Source organism: Lissotriton helveticus, chromosome 3_1, assembly GCF_964261635.1.
Source record: "Lissotriton helveticus chromosome 3_1, aLisHel1.1, whole genome shotgun sequence".
Taxonomy (NCBI): Eukaryota; Metazoa; Chordata; class Amphibia; order Caudata; family Salamandridae; genus Lissotriton; species Lissotriton helveticus.
Genome location: NC_136061.1, coordinates 2,631,353 through 2,647,748, shown reverse-complemented (window position 1 = coordinate 2,647,748; position 16,396 = coordinate 2,631,353). Strand labels below are relative to the sequence as shown.

At 41.9% G+C, this 16,396-nt stretch overlaps 1 protein-coding gene across 2 annotated transcripts in view; it reads right to left on the bottom strand.

Moving 5' to 3' along the window:
- Nucleotides 1-16,396, bottom strand: part of LOC144824366 (alanine--tRNA ligase, mitochondrial-like) — a 259,848-nt gene that overhangs the window by 217,442 nt on the left and 26,010 nt on the right. For both annotated transcript variants that reach the window (XM_078683478.1, XM_078683479.1), the window contains exon 8: nt 15,266-15,304. In XM_078683478.1, the coding sequence (XP_078539604.1) occupies nt 15,266-15,304 (39 nt within the window). The remainder of the gene's footprint in view (nt 1-15,265; nt 15,305-16,396) is intronic.

Here is a 16,396-nt window from a genome sequence, read left to right as displayed (position 1 = left end):
CAGCTGTGTGCTACGGTGTATCCTCATGTTTGCACTCAGTTGATTTCCAATTAGAGTCCCAAGCAGTGTGCTAAGCTGTTTGCTAAGTCTGTGAGCTAAACTGCGTCTCTGTGGCATAAGCGGTGTTCCAAGTTGTGTGCTACGCTGTGCCTTAAGGAATGATCTAAGGTTTGCCATAGGTTGTGTCTAAGTCTGTGTGATATGAAGTACGCTAAAGTGTGTGCTACTCTGCGTGCTAAACATTGTACAAATCTGTGTGCTAAGCCATGTGCTAAGCTGGGTGCTACACTATGTACTATGCACTATGTACTATGCTTAGTGCAACACTGTATCCTACACTGTGGGCTATGCCCTGTACTAGGTTGTGTGCTACACTCTTTCCTACACTATGTGCTATGCTATGAGCTACACTGTATCCTATACTGGGCTATGCTGTGTACTACACTAAATACTACACTATGTGCTACACTGTCGTGTATTTCTATAGGTTCTGAATCGATCCCCCTATTCCTGACCCTATTCTGGTTAAACTACCTAGCTAGTTAACTAACAGTCAGCCCATGAGGCAAGAAATTCCCCATGATGCAGATACCGTTATCTGACGCAGTCACACTACGGCACAGGAACGTGTTATCTGATTAGGTCATAACGCTTGAGATCTAATTAGACAAGCGATATTCCTCCAGCCCCTGATAAGGCATACGACGTTCTCATAACAAATCAAACCTATGACAACCTGGATAATCCGTGCGGCCATTGTTTTGATTTCACAGAGAACTTTAGTAAAGAATGTGCTAACGAGCAAGTCGTATGACATCTTTATTGACGTACCTATGTCCATCCTTACGTCAATCCCGGCACCTTTAAGGTATAAATATTGCCGATCTTGCCCTATGCAAAACACACGCGTGGTGACAAGACGGAGCAGCCATACTTGCCGAAGCCGAGAGCAGAAGCAGACCCCGCAGGCAGCAGCCCCGCCTTCCTGACGCGCTGAGAGACGCGCTGCTATCTCAAGCCGAGAGACCCAGCACCGGCGCTTCCGGGTAGCCCTCGCAGGCAGCCTGGAATATCGAGAGCAGAGAAAGAGATACCATTCCTCATTCATCCTAAATTCCAGGTACAGAACTGAATAACCCCTCCTAGAGAATTCTTTAGTTATTCACTTGGCAAAAACAAACTTAACTTAAACTGTAACTTTCTATTCCCGCCCACGCATTAGACTTAGGTCAGGTACACGGGGTAGACGTATTTAGAAACACCAGTTGAGTACGTTTAGTCAAATGTATATGTGTATGTAAATATATTTTAATCATTTTAAACATCATATGGCTCAGAAACCATATCAATGTTTTTACAGTATTATTTTATACTATTGCTTCTAATGTATGCACTTTACTTAACTATAAGTATCGCAATAATATCGATCCATTTCTCTTGTACGAGAAAAGAGACTGATCAATAAATAACATCTTTTTATTGAACACGCCCGTCTCTTCCTTTTCTCTACATTCTGATGAGACTAAGAATGCACGTACTGACTGAGTAAAATAATTGCCTTGTGCTCACACGACTCTTGAGATTGACTCTTGATTAGGGGAGAGCAAAGTTGTCATGTTCTATGGTTGTCAGAAACTAAATCCCTTCTTGTCTAATCAGGGGAGTTAATCCTTCCTTGAACATTCGAGAAAGTTTCTAGCGAACTCTGAGCTTAGCTGGCAAACCCAAAAATTAAGTCTAGTATCGACAGTAGTAGACCTAGTTAACGTCTGGCCTAGGCCTTTACTGCTGTAGGTACTATTCCAATGCGCAGAGCCTATTGGGAAAATAGGAACTACACTACATGGCGCCCAACGCGTTTGGAAAGGGCGATAAAACTAACGTAAGACATTTAGAGTAACTCAGTCGTGCTTTCTCACTCAGACCCCTTTTCCCAAATACTCCAAAGACGTCTGGAGTGGGTGAAAGGTTATAAAATCCTCCAAAACCTCGCAGGAGGGAACTCCTATGTATGGTTCTTGGTATAGTCAACGTTGAAGGATAAAACAGTTCCAAAATATTGTGCACCTAATCTCTGTTTCCATAAAGAAACCTGATCTGCAAATAAACATAATACCATCCTGTCTGTAAAATGGGAGACAGTGATGGAGAAAGAGAAGCAGTTAGATTAGCGGCTGAAATAGCAGCAGCTGATAATGCTGCACTAGATGCGGACGCGGATATAATACTCATTCCGGTCGCCAAAAGGAGATCTATAACCTTAAAACTTATAGAAAATGGACTGACACCTAGAGGTGGCACAGTCATATTCGTAATCGAGGCACACGAATATCGGCAGACAGAGGTATACTATACATGGATACATTTTCCAGCAGCAAATGCTGTAACAAAGTACTTCCACTATTACAAAATAGAGGTTCCTCCAGAAACGTACACTCCTTTCGAGGAGGTGGAAGTACCACTCAAATTCCAAGAGCATTTGCTCTTATTTGATGGCGCCCTAAAACATAATAATCACATTACAAGGCTCGGTCCTTTAGGAAGACCAGGAGCAACGTGGCCGGTCTTAGCCGGATACACACCACATCCAGACATCGACGAGATGCCTGCACCAGAGCTATTAATACAGCTAAAACAACTACTAAAAATTCACAGACAATTAGTTCAGTATGTAATGCGGACTTCTACAATTCAGCCAGCGATTAAACTACCACAGCTGACCTCTCACCAGGGGAACACAAATAAAATTACACCACAGAACATCCAATCCTGCCTAGGTAAGGTTCCAGCTAAACGGGAACAGATACCATTCTGGTTGGCACAGAAAATCACCCAAATAGAGGCGGTGTTTCCTGACACCACCCCGCTAGAAAAACACAGGATTCTGACTATATGTCTCCCAATGGGAATCGCACCACACATTGAGGACTGTGACACTTGGGGTACAGTCTTTGCTTCCATCTACACAAAAACGCACGGTGTCCCATCCATTTCGGTGATACCAGATGTGCTAAAACAAATTCAAGATGAATACGGTCCAGAACCTGCTTTAACTCTTGGTATGAAATTACTGAAAGACTTCAAGCAGGTCTCGGCTATATTACTAGCCAACATAAAAGGTGAAGCAGCAAACGTGGCGATCCGCCAGAGGTTAAAAGAGACAGATATAGCAGACCAACCAGCTGAAATTGCCAGAATCATAGAAAAATCCTATGAAGAACTAGGCAGAGATAGTCTAGGTGGAATACCGGTAAAACCGCAACTGACTACAAGTCCAGAAAAAATATTTTTTAATAATAATAATTCACCAAAAAAGAACTGGGATGGAAACAAACAATCCAATCCAAAAGAAAAGAAATTCCAGTCCAGAGGAAGGTCTCCTAGGCGAAGAGAGAAATCTCCAAACCCGAGACAAAGGTCACCTCAGAGTGAACCCTCTGGGAATAGATATAACCTTAGAAATAGGGATAATATTAAAAAACCTGATAGATATCAAGACATTGATACACGTCCCTCTCAATCTTTTCAGAATTCCTCGCAGAAATCGGAAAGAAGAGGACGATCAGAAGAGCACGCCAAGTCCAAAGACAAGGAACCTGCTCAACTGAAAAAGAAATCACAATTTCCAAAAAAGAAGGTAGCCAGTATCAAGGTAGTTAACAATGCCGAGAATACTGAGGACACAATTGAAAAATGGAGAGTGGGCTCAGACAATGCTAGACAGCGCAGCAGAGGTGAGCATAGCTCGCAAAGTCCTTATGAATCATCTGGAGACAGTGGACACGAATGAATACCTTCAAGTGGAAACTGCAGATACCAGAGTTAGCAAGCCCCACAAAATATACGAGATAACATTACGTATAGAGGGAGATAAGACTAGGAAAATAAGGGGACTATTTTGGGATAACCTATCCAAAGGCTATGACATCCTTCTAGCTGAAAAAGACTGGCCACCAGAGTTTGTCAGGGAGTGCCCTCATGGCGAAGAAGTAATTATGCCTGCCTTCTCGAATCAAATACCGATTCATAAAAAATACACACTTGCTAGAAAGTGGGCAGTGGCCTTAGCACCTGCTTTATATAAAAATCATGTAGGATGGGATGAGGATTCTCCTCCTCACAAAGTCCAGTTAAAATCACAACCAACTGCACAAAGGCAGTACCCAATTAAGCAAGAAGCTAAAAAACAAGTAAATGAAATACTAGATCAGCTAGAATACCAAGGGGTGATTGAAACTTGCACCTCACAAATGAACAATCCTTTGTTTCCGGTCTCCAAACCAGACAATTCGTACCGTCTAGTTTTGGATTACCGACACCTTAACACATGTTGCAAAACTTTTGCAGTGCAAAACTCACACAGTGCTGCACTAATGAATAACATAGTGCGCAAAAAATACAAAACAACCTTGGACATCTCCAACGGATTCTTTTGTCAAAACATAGCACCAGAGAGCAGATATTTAACTGCATTCTCAGTAAATGGCACTCAAAAACAATTCTGTCGGTTAGCCCAGGGGTACAAGAATAGCCCGGGGGTATTCTCAGCGAGAGTAACAGAATTACTACAACAATATGATGATGAAGCATTATCTTATGTCGATGACATTTACTTAACAGATGATGACTTGGAAACTCACTTGAAAAGAGTGAACACCATAATACTTGGTTTCGCTGCAGAGGGTTACAAATTCAACTTCAAAAAGTCCAGAATTGCCCATCTGAAAATTCAGTACGGAGGATATGAATTATCAAGTATTGCCTGGTTGACAGTCTTTTAAGAACTAGAAGAATTAAAAAATCTAAAATATGAAAAAACGTATCCTCTGCCAATCGACATTCTGCCTCTAAGACATTACGCCTGTGTAATCTATACAGACGGACATGCTCAACCCTCCGTTTGGGGAGAACATGCATACAATCCCACATGTGAGATTACAAAAGAAGTGTGGCACGGAGGTAAACTAAGACCTCTATTAACAAAATCACACTCAGTAGAAACTAATTCAGAACTACAAACTGAAATATTAGCTTTGAAAATGGCGCTAGATAATGCGGATCGCGAATTCCCGACACTTATAGTGTCAGATTCATATTTCTGCGTCAAAGCATATAACAAGGATTTGCAGACATGGATTCAGAACGGTTACAAAGATGACACAGGTGCACCAATAAAGCAGAGACTTCTCTGGGAACAAGTAGCTCTTTTGAAGAAAGAACTACCAAAGACTCACGTGACTCACTCACTGAGTCATCAACGTGATGGCGTTCACGTTGTGGGGAATTCATTGGCTGAGACAGCCGCAGCGGCAGCCACTAAATCGGCTCCCGTAGATCGAAAAAAGCGTACATTAAAATACATTGACGGCGAAACATTGCTGGCGGTGAAAACGTCATCAAAAGGCGACTGCTCAGCGTTACCGATCAACTATCCACTCAATTATACATACATAATCGATGCAAACTCCGTCCCTTTTGCTCGAATCCCTGGAGTGGGGGATAGAGTGATTCCAAACATGGACAGGAGAAACTTGTTAATCGCAGACGCACACATGGGCGAGGGTCACAGACACCTTAAATTAAAAGATTCTCTGGAAGAAATACAATCACGGTACTGGTGGCCAGGCATGAGCCTGCGTCACACCATGTTTGTAAAAAACTGCCCAAACTGTAACAGAGATCGCAGTGGGGAGAGAAGCAGTTTAATACCTCGTCGTATCAAGGCAGATAATATTACCAGCAAAAAGAATGGCTTGCGATTAACATACACAGGCTAGTTCCACTTATAATGTAGATCCACAGCACTCGGCTGACGTCCGGACTGTTATACAAGATTTGCGAGTCTAAATGGCATATACGCTAAGAGCATGCTACGTTCGACCAATTTTTCTTTTTCTCAGGCAATCCAGCCTGGGGGGGGAAGGAATGGCCAAATGAGCACAGCCCAGCGGGAATCTTCTCACTTCCTTCCTGAGGGTATGGGATGGTGTAAAGAAAAAACCAAGACAGAAAGCAATCTATAATAGAAAGGATATTAGGTTCGGGAGCTGGGTGGGTCAAACATCTAATAAGTGTCCAACGTAGTCTAAATAACTTGCCAAGAAATTCTCTGAAGGGATTCAGTCCGTACGAATTATTATTCGGAACTAGGATGTTGATCTCTGACCTTGATAGTCAGACTTCAGTGGTAACAGAAAAAACCTTTGATGTCAAAGACCGTTTGGCTATTTTGCAGGACTTAAACAAAACAAGAAAAGACCTGAGCAACATACAGTTGAAACAACAGCCAACAACCACTGAAGATTCACCACCTGTCCCAGCAAGACCTGTCTGGATTCCAAAAGTCGGGGATCTAGTCAGAGAAAAGATCGCGGTAAAGAAGGAATTTGGGCCTTCTTACAGAAAAGCAGTTCCTGTCTTGTCTGTCAACGGGACAAGATCAGTTGTACTACCGCCACTTGCTGGAAAAAAGGAGAACCGAGTTGTATCCATCGACCTGGTAAAACCACAACATGTGGCCGATAACAAACAGTAGGCCAAGTGGACTCCCAATAAGTAGCAGAACACCAAGGTTTGCTACCAGTACAGAGGTCCTATCAAAGAGGCTCATCACATTCGAAACGCCTACAGAAGAACAACAAGGACTATGCAACAATGCAATAGAACTTAGACCTCTGAAAACCCAAATAAAGACATTTAGTAGAGACACACCAATCTATACAGAAGTACCAAGTGAAAATGCGAGAAACAAAAATCCTGAACCAATTGGAACAATTGACAGAACTGCATCCGGTTACTTCATCAACTTCGATGATTCCTCTGAAGGCTTCAGCGAACAAAAGACACAGCCATCATCAAAATCCTTTAAAGACAAAGCGAAGGAACTTTTGAAACAACTGAAAGAAACATATCTAGTTTCTCCATGGATTGAATTTTGGGTGGGTTTTGGTGCATTTATCCTCATACTTTGGCTCATCATGGTACTAACTTTGGGACGCTTCATTGAGGGAAAATATGCTAAAATGGACACAGCAAGTCAGAACATCAACTTGGTCCTCAAACCACACACATCTTCACACGTCGAGAAACGAGAACTTTCTTCAGAACTTTCTTCAGCCAACTTCACAGCAATTCCAATACCTGGTGGGGTAGCCTGGGACAACACTGACTATGAAATTTATGGTCCGGTCGAAATCCTGAAATATCCACACCAAATCAAGATCTCTTTGAGTGACTTTGCAAAACCAAACTCATTTGCTGATGATTGGGACTTTGAAAGTATTAACAATATGATGTCTGACTTAGTAATGTCTGCTAAATTTACAAAACATGATTATTTGCAGGGTTCTACAAATTATGATAGTATGTATTGCTATAACCACTATGGTAACCATTTCTTGCATAAATCTGCACAACCTAGAAATGTTTTAAGTTTTAATCAATGGGAACATTGTGCTACACCTCCAAAAGGGAGCTCTAGAACCGTATATGACAAATATTCATATTTTTCAGGTTTTAACATAACTAATGCTGAAACATTTTATTACAAATTGTCAAATAAGACAGGGATGAAAACCATGATAACCAACACAAAATTGATATATTCAGATTCTTTCTTTGAAAAAATGAATACTTTTGGATTTGATTATTGGGACAAACATGTTGATTTGAAAAGTGTTTGGGGTACAAAAGAATGGCAAGTACAGGGTTTAGAAGCTTTGTTTAGAGCCTGCATGATCCCAGAACAAATGATATTTTTAAATGACACCGTCCAACAAACCACCTGTCTTGGCCTAGCAAAAATCAAAGATTTAAATAACCTGTCTATTCCAAAGCCAACAATGTTTAGCAATAACTCTGATACAGATGAAGAAATAGACATAAACCATATATTAAACCAAAACAGAACACATCCTGATTGGAAACAATGGTTGATCTGGCCCACAGATACAAATAACTGTCAAGATAGATTCCTGAATAAAACACAGGGTTTCAAAATGAACAGGCCAGACCCTAGATATCCTCAAAGACATCACCCAGGGATAATAACAACCTACAGTGTGGGCAAATTATGCCTCCAATGGCTACAGTATTCCACACTGCCTGAAATTAAGCAACACCTAACTTTACTTACTGATGGTGCTGACTTGCGTGATTTCATACTGGGACCACGCAAACAGCGTCATAAGCGTTTCATAGCAGCCTCTGTATATGCAGCATACAATGAGGCCTGGAAGGTTACTCAAATTGAGACAGCAGAAAGAATACGGGAAATTGACCGTATTAATTTGGAAAAATCACTTTCTGTAGTGGACAATGGGTTAATGACTCTGTCCTCCAGAATTTTTTCATTGGACAGCATTGTGTCTTCAGCAATCGATATATTATCGCAAGACTTACTATTATTACAACATGGTCAGTCACAATTGCGTTCTATTGTACAGCTTGGTTGGACGTTACAAAATCTGCGTTCAGGCTATGTGCCTTGGCGTTTAATCAACACAACGTCACTATTCCAAATCTTTAACCTTACTGATAGACAAATCGGTATGGCGCAGAAGGGTGCTGATTATACAATCTTGAGCATTGAAAAACTAGAAAGATTACCAATGACAATGTCAGAACGACCTGTCAGTGAATGGATAATACACGGAATCATAAATATTCCAATCTCAACCTTCAGGTTTCAATACTGCCAAAAATATATACAGGCTGGCATGTACGAGAAATTGGGAAAAGGGTACCTTAAAACAACTTGGAACCTGCCCTATTCACATGCATGTGTCAGTAACAAAGGACAGAAAGTGTTTCTTAGTGGCAACAATTGTGCTATGTCACTGAGCGGCACGCTTCTGTGTAACGGTATTAGTTTGCACGGAGCCTGTGAAGGGAATTCATACAACCTTTCATGTCACCAGCAAGGCGCACCTGCAACTGAAATAGAACCATTCTTTCACAGACTCTATAATGGGAGTTACATTCTTATTGTAGACCGCAGATGCTGTAGTCTTATGCCCGGGACTCCTTATCTCGTCACTACGACGGCGAAGGTCAAGTGCTGTGGACGTTCTTTGTTCCCCAGCTCCTTTCCAGACAGGGAGGCAAGGGCATGGCCCGGTCTGAAAATTACTTCTATTCGAATAGACACTTTAAGCAGAATGAAAACAGTGCTTCTTCAGACGCCTACAAGGCTCACGTCATCTAAAGAAACGTATGATCTACAAGTCGCAAGGACGACTGCAGAGATACATACATTATTATCAACCAATTCCCCCGTACATTTCGCGGAAATCCTGAGCGAAATCTTAAATATTTCTGATACCACAGGGGTCTCAAAGGTATTTAAGACAGTATTTTCGATGGCATTAACACCATTCAAAGCCATACTGGGTATTTTTCCAGACTTCGACCATTCGATTTTTGGCGGACTTCCCCTGATCCTAGGACTAATTGCAGGAATCCTATTCCTGGTCCTTATTTTTCGTTATGGCAACCCATGTCACAGAACAAAATCTCACGACAATGGAAGATACGATCCTAGCCATTGGATACCGGGACCGGATATCAAAAATCCTGGGACTCTCCCGGCTTAGAGACCTAAACATGACTTGGTTTCTATCATTTCGACCAATGTGGCAAAGGTGTGTTTTACCTGTACTAAGGTGTCTGCTATGCGGAGAAGAATGCGTGTTAGACACCTGTCTGACGCTACAATCGGATGCGCCAGTGGATGCAGATACACTGTTGGTTCCTACCAAGGTTCACGCACTGTGCTGCCCTCAAAGGCTGCCAATTCTGATGACGGCATTCCTGGAATCTTCACCACTGCGATTGAAGAGTAGTGAAGTTCAAGATGAAAGCAGCATCGAACAGGTACGACCTTCTGTCAGCAATGCGAATCAGAATGTCAATGGAGACAATCATGCGCACGAATGCATGGTTACACCTATTTCCGACTTAGTGGAACTTTCCCATGAAGCTGTTGACAGTTTTTTCGAAAGCCTGAATGATATGATGTTCTCTCCGGAACAGAAATAGAGACTTTTGAGTAAACTCGCACGCGGCGTTCCCTGAATTCGGCCTTCAACTTTAATAATAAAGTCACATGAACAATTACAATCCAGTTCACGGACAGCAACTTTTTTCAGCAAGCCCCTAAAATATTTTTCTATATATTTTTTCCCGGGACACTGATCTTCTGCTTAAAGTAAGAAACTATTCCTAGAGAACTAAGATTTCTATTTTTTTAGATTCTTTATAGACTTTATATAGACTTTAGCTGCCCACTGGTATGTTCGCAATATATTTTATGTGATGAAATGGTTTCGACTTTTTTTCTGTATAGCCATATTAAGAGCCATTTCATGTGTATTTCTCATATACCAACAAGCAATAATGCATAACAATGCGTGTTTACTTTTGCATTTGATTCATAGCTTAAGTGCATACGATATATATGACTGCAATTTTTCAGTATATTTGAAAATTTCAAAATGCATTTATGTATTTTGGGGTGGTAAGGTATACACTATACTCTATAGTATGTTGTACTATGTTATACTATGCATAGATTAGTAGATATGACCATAGTTAGCGTGGAGTGGGTGTCGTGTATTTCTATAGGTTCTGAATCGATCCCCCTATTCCTGACCCTATTCTGGTTAAACTACCTAGCTAGTTAACTAACAGTCAGCCCATGAGGCAAGAAATTCCCCATGATGCAGATACCGTTATCTGACGCAGTCACACTACGGCACAGGAACGTGTTATCTGATTAGGTCATAACGCTTGAGATCTAATTAGACAAGCGATATTCCTCCAGCCCCTGATAAGGCATACGACGTTCTCATAACAAATCAAACCTATGACAACCTGGATAATCCGTGCGGCCATTGTTTTGATTTCACAGAGAACTTTAGTAAAGAATGTGCTAACGAGCAAGTCGTATGACATCTTTATTGACGTACCTATGTCCATCCTTACGTCAATCCCGGCACCTTTAAGGTATAAATATTGCCGATCTTGCCCTATGCAAAACACACGCGTGGTGACAAGACGGAGCAGCCATACTTGCCGAAGCCGAGAGCAGAAGCAGACCCCGCAGGCAGCAGCCCCGCCTTCCTGACGCGCTGAGAGACGCGCTGCTATCTCAAGCCGAGAGACCCAGCACCGGCGCTTCCGGGTAGCCCTCGCAGGCAGCCTGGAATATCGAGAGCAGAGAAAGAGATACCATTCCTCATTCATCCTAAATTCCAGGTACAGAACTGAATAACCCCTCCTAGAGAATTCTTTAGTTATTCACTTGGCAAAAACAAACTTAACTTAAACTGTAACTTTCTATTCCCGCCCACGCATTAGACTTAGGTCAGGTACACGGGGTAGACGTATTTAGAAACACCAGTTGAGTACGTTTAGTCAAATGTATATGTGTATGTAAATATATTTTAATCATTTTAAACATCATATGGCTCAGAAACCATATCAATGTTTTTACAGTATTATTTTATACTATTGCTTCTAATGTATGCACTTTACTTAACTATAAGTATTGCAATAATATCGATCCATTTCTCTTGTACGAGAAAAGAGACTGATCAATAAATAACATCTTTTTATTGAACACGCCCGTCTCTTCCTTTTCTCTACATTCTGATGAGACTAAGAATGCACGTACTGACTGAGTAAAATAATTGCCTTGTGCTCACACGACTCTTGAGATTGACTCTTGATTAGGGGAGAGCAAAGTTGTCATGTTCTATGGTTGTCAGAAACTAAATCCCTTCTTGTCTAATCAGGGGAGTTAATCCTTCCTTGAACATTCGAGAAAGTTTCTAGCGAACTCTGAGCTTAGCTGGCAAACCCAAAAATTAAGTCTAGTATCAACAGTAGTAGACCTAGTTAACGTCTGGCCTAGGCCTTTACTGCTGTAGGTACTATTCCAATGCGCAGAGCCTATTGGGAAGATAGGAGCTACACTACAACACTGTATCTTACACTGTGTGCTACATTGTATCCTACCATATGAGCTATGCTTAACATTACACTGTATCTACACTGCGAGCTAAGCTGTGTGTTACACTGTATCCTACACTACGTACTAAGCTGTGTTCCACATTGTGTGATGAGCCTTCTCTGACCCGAGGGATGTAGGTCAAAGGGCAGGATTAGGTGCTGGCCCCAGTCTCACAGTAGGCAGATGTCGAGTGAGGAATGAAGTCATTCTTTTACATCCTAGGGTCTCGAGCTCTGACCGAAGGCGGGCTGAGTAAGGCTACAATGGTGGCAAACATTGTAAGTCCATAATTTTGTAACTTTACTAAACTCATTATCATCAACTCCTTTGTAACCTTAAAAAGCCTGTTAAGTGCGCATGTGTCGGAGAGTCTGGCTTCATCGACTCCTGTATTCTCTACAGAGTCCAGTGAGATTAGGCGGCCTCTGGCACGCGGCCAATGCCGGAGAGCCCCAAAGAATAACATTCATAATGATCAACTGGGGATGTGCTCTTAGCGTGTAGAAGTCTTCCAGTACTATTACTGGTGCTACTACCACACCTACTGCTAATACTAGCTAGGCTGGCTCCCTACTAGTATTAACAGAACTACCACGCGTGCCGCGACAACCGCTAACAGAGTGCGCTTGAGAAAGAGGCAAACAAGACGAATGAAGATAGTAAACCAAGCTATAGAGGCAGAGGAAATACGAATCAAAGCCAGACTATGAGACTAAATTTGTTTTAATCTTTCACAAAGGATATTGTGGTCCTCGATAGACTGACGATGAGCAGGAGCTGGTTACAACCTTTAGCTGTAACACTCTGAAGGGTTTCCCTCCAATGTGCGCCCATCTGAAACGCAGGGCACTGCAAGAGCTTTACAAGAGGACTGCAGGAAGCATGGGGGCTCATACTTCCTGGTGTGAGATCGCCTGGTGGAGCCCCCACTCCAGAAAGAGGCTTGTGAACGAGGCAGCGTGCCTTGAGTTGAATATTTAAGGTGACATGAGACAGTCGGAGAGTTTGTGTTATTGCATCCCAGACATATCACAGAGTAATAAACATGTACCTAAAAAAAGCCAAACCTCATTGGCGTTGCCAATGCTTGTTAACAGTTTCAGATAAGGACCATAAATGCAAGGTCCACGGTGAGCCCTGGCCACATACCACAATCGCTGTCTTCAGTGGTAGTAAATCACATACGCCCAGTACCGGTACCACAACTGCACTAATTCGATAACTTCTACTAGACTATTATCAGATGCACAAATCCAGGTATTACCAGTTCTGTTACTAGTAACAGTGGTAACAGTAATGGAAGCGGTGGTTCCGCAAGTACTGTTACAACTACTAGCAGTAGAGCTGGACTCCATCTGGTGGTACGACTACTACTGACACTGCTGTTACTGGTAGTAAATACACCCGCTAGTACTACTGCGTGTACTATTAGTGCGATGCCTACTGCTACAACTGCTGGCACTACTACAGCCCCCTCACCTTTTACTGACACTTCAAGTACTCCTACCAGGAGCCTTACAACTACCTCTGCGCAGTAGAGCACCCGTCAGACTCACCCGCCTTCTTTCGATCACTTCTGTCACCAGGTAGGTAAGGAGGACCGCAAGAGTATTTTGAAGTGTAGGTTTCTTTATAAAAATAACTTGATGAAAACAGCAGAAGGGAAGTTGAACCATCACCTCTAAGCTTGGATGAGCTGCAGGTGAGGCCAATGACACAGTCTGTGCAGTTTCTAAAAGCAAAGCTTGCTTGAGGGTAACAGACTCCTCTTAGGATCTCTGAAATGCCCCAAATCGCTGACCAATGCATTTGGGGCCATATGTATCAAGCAAATTCGCATTCGCAAAGGCCTAAATTCGCAGAATTTTGGCCTTTGCGAATGCGAATTTGCTAAATGGAATGTATTAAGCAAAATCTGGTGCAAAATAAGGAATCGCACATTTTGCTATTCCTTAAATGCAGTATGTGGCAAAAAAAATTAGCAAAATGCCCTTAAGTAATCGCAAATTACCATCAACTTCTAGTTGGTGGTAAGTTGCGAATTCCTTGAAAAATGCACATTTTTGCATTTTTCAAAGTGCCATGTGAGGCACATACATGCCCTTAGGGCATGTATGTGCGCCACGTGTGCACCCATGCTTATTTCAGGGTTGCAACAGGGTGTCCTTTGGACACCCCTGCACCCTTGAAATTATTCTCAATTTGCGATTCGCAAATTGAGAATAATTTCCCATTCATTCCTTTGGGCCTCCTGGCCCATAGAAATGAATGTGAAAGTATTCCTTAATTGCGAATTCTCAATTTGCGAATTCGAAATTAAGGAATATCAAGAAATCGCAAAACAAATTCGATTTTGTACATACATACCTATTTGCGATTCTCAAATAGCGATTTCTTAAAAATCGCTATTTGGGAATCGCAAATGGGTATCTTGATACATATGGCCCTTGATGGCAAAAAGATGCTGCTTCTGTGTCGCGGACTCCAGCAGGAGCAGTTTTCTCCTTCTTAGCTGGTCCGGCGACGCTTGTCTTAAGGCGCTTGGACGCGGGCTCTGCCCCAGGAAGCTCAAAGAGTCATCACAGGGCAGGAGAGAAGGAATTAAAACACCTCTCTCCTGCTCACCCTCCTTTTATTGACCAGCGCAGGGTCAATAAAAGTAGAGGAAAATAGGCTTCAAGGTGTATTTTTTGTCATTATCCGGGACCTTTGCAAAAATCGTGGGATTTTTACACGAGTCCCAATTTTGCAATATTTAGTGCAAATCGCAAAATCTTGGAGGGTCTGTCCGACAGAGCGAGTGCAGAGGAAAGTGACGTGACGGGAAGAACTGGAGTGACAGACATTTCAAAAGACTGGACCTTAGCAATGTTCAGTTCACAGCCTCATATTTCCTGAACTGAAAAATTTTTAATTCCCATTTTTCATAACTAATTCATTGCTGTTACTCACTTATCTGAAACTGCTAACAAGCATTGGCAACGCCAATAGGTTTGGCTTGCTTTAGGTGCAGGTTTGTTACTCTGTGATATGTCTGGGATGCAATAACACAAAAACTCACAGAGAGGCAACAAAATGCTGGTTGGCTGCTACACTACAGGAAGCACAGGATTTTACTTTGCAAGTTTTAAGCCACACCCTTCATTATATAGGCCACACCTCTTGGAAATAATTCCTAGTTGGGCTTCTAAGGCCACGCCCCTTTTTAGAGATCACCCAGTTTTTTTGTCCCACTTAAAACAATGTCCATACCTGGCTCGTGTCTCGCCTCAGCTCCGGGTAGGCATCACCCTGATAAACAAGAAAAACATTGTTAGGAACTGAATTGTTAGAAGAGACATACATTTTACATTCCTCATGCAGTAAAACACCTTCCTGCCAGCACCTCTCTCAAAGCTATCAATTCAATGCTGCTCCTGGGAGCTGGAATTGCCATCCCGGAGATCCCGTCCAATCGTCTATGGTTTAAAATGTTCCGTCAACGATAGGCTGCTCTGACTCAACTCATGGTCCTATCACAGAATACTCGGATTCCCAAGGTCTACACTAATCTTTTTTGTTATGTTATGAGCATCTCATCTTATAGGAACAGCTTCATAACTCGTGCAGTGATACAGGGCTTCCCCCGTGTACACACATGACAACGGGTGATGGTGACAGCATTGAGGTTCACATCACGCGATAGCTATCACATGAACGGATGATACATTTGGGGTGCAGGGAGCAAAGAAAGGTGCTTGGAGACTTTTGGGGAGCCATGTCAAATTGGAATCAACTAAACGGTCTTGAGAAAGGTTTGCTGAGTATATAACACAGGGTGATTCAGGTTAGGGGGACAAAAGCTGGAATCGATAACTAATATGTTTATAAACAGAAATACCTCTGAAACCATAGATCACACTCTTTCTTATTGCCACAATAGTCCTTTTTTTGACTTTGGGCTTTAACATATGATTTTGTACTTATCATTCAATATTTTTACAAATTGAGAATATCTTTCATTTCATATTTTTTTCATATTTTTTACACCTCTCCTAGAATCATATCTATACAAAACACATATATATACAGCAAACATTAATATATACACACTATATGCTTTGTATACTTCAATAAATCACAAAATAAGCATAGAATGCCTAGCTGGAAGAAAACCGGTGTAAAGATGTCCTACCACAACATTGTTCAGCCCTGAAGAAGACCTTACTTTGAAAATGATTTTTTAGTCCTAACTGGAGAAGGTCGAAACGCGTTGGCATTTGTATAAATAGTGGTTTGGAGCAAAAACATTTTTTATAAAAAAAAGGGAATAGATTGAACCATTTGGGAATTTTCAGTGGAATGAATTCTGCCCCCACTGTATATTTGGTGTAAATATTCTCC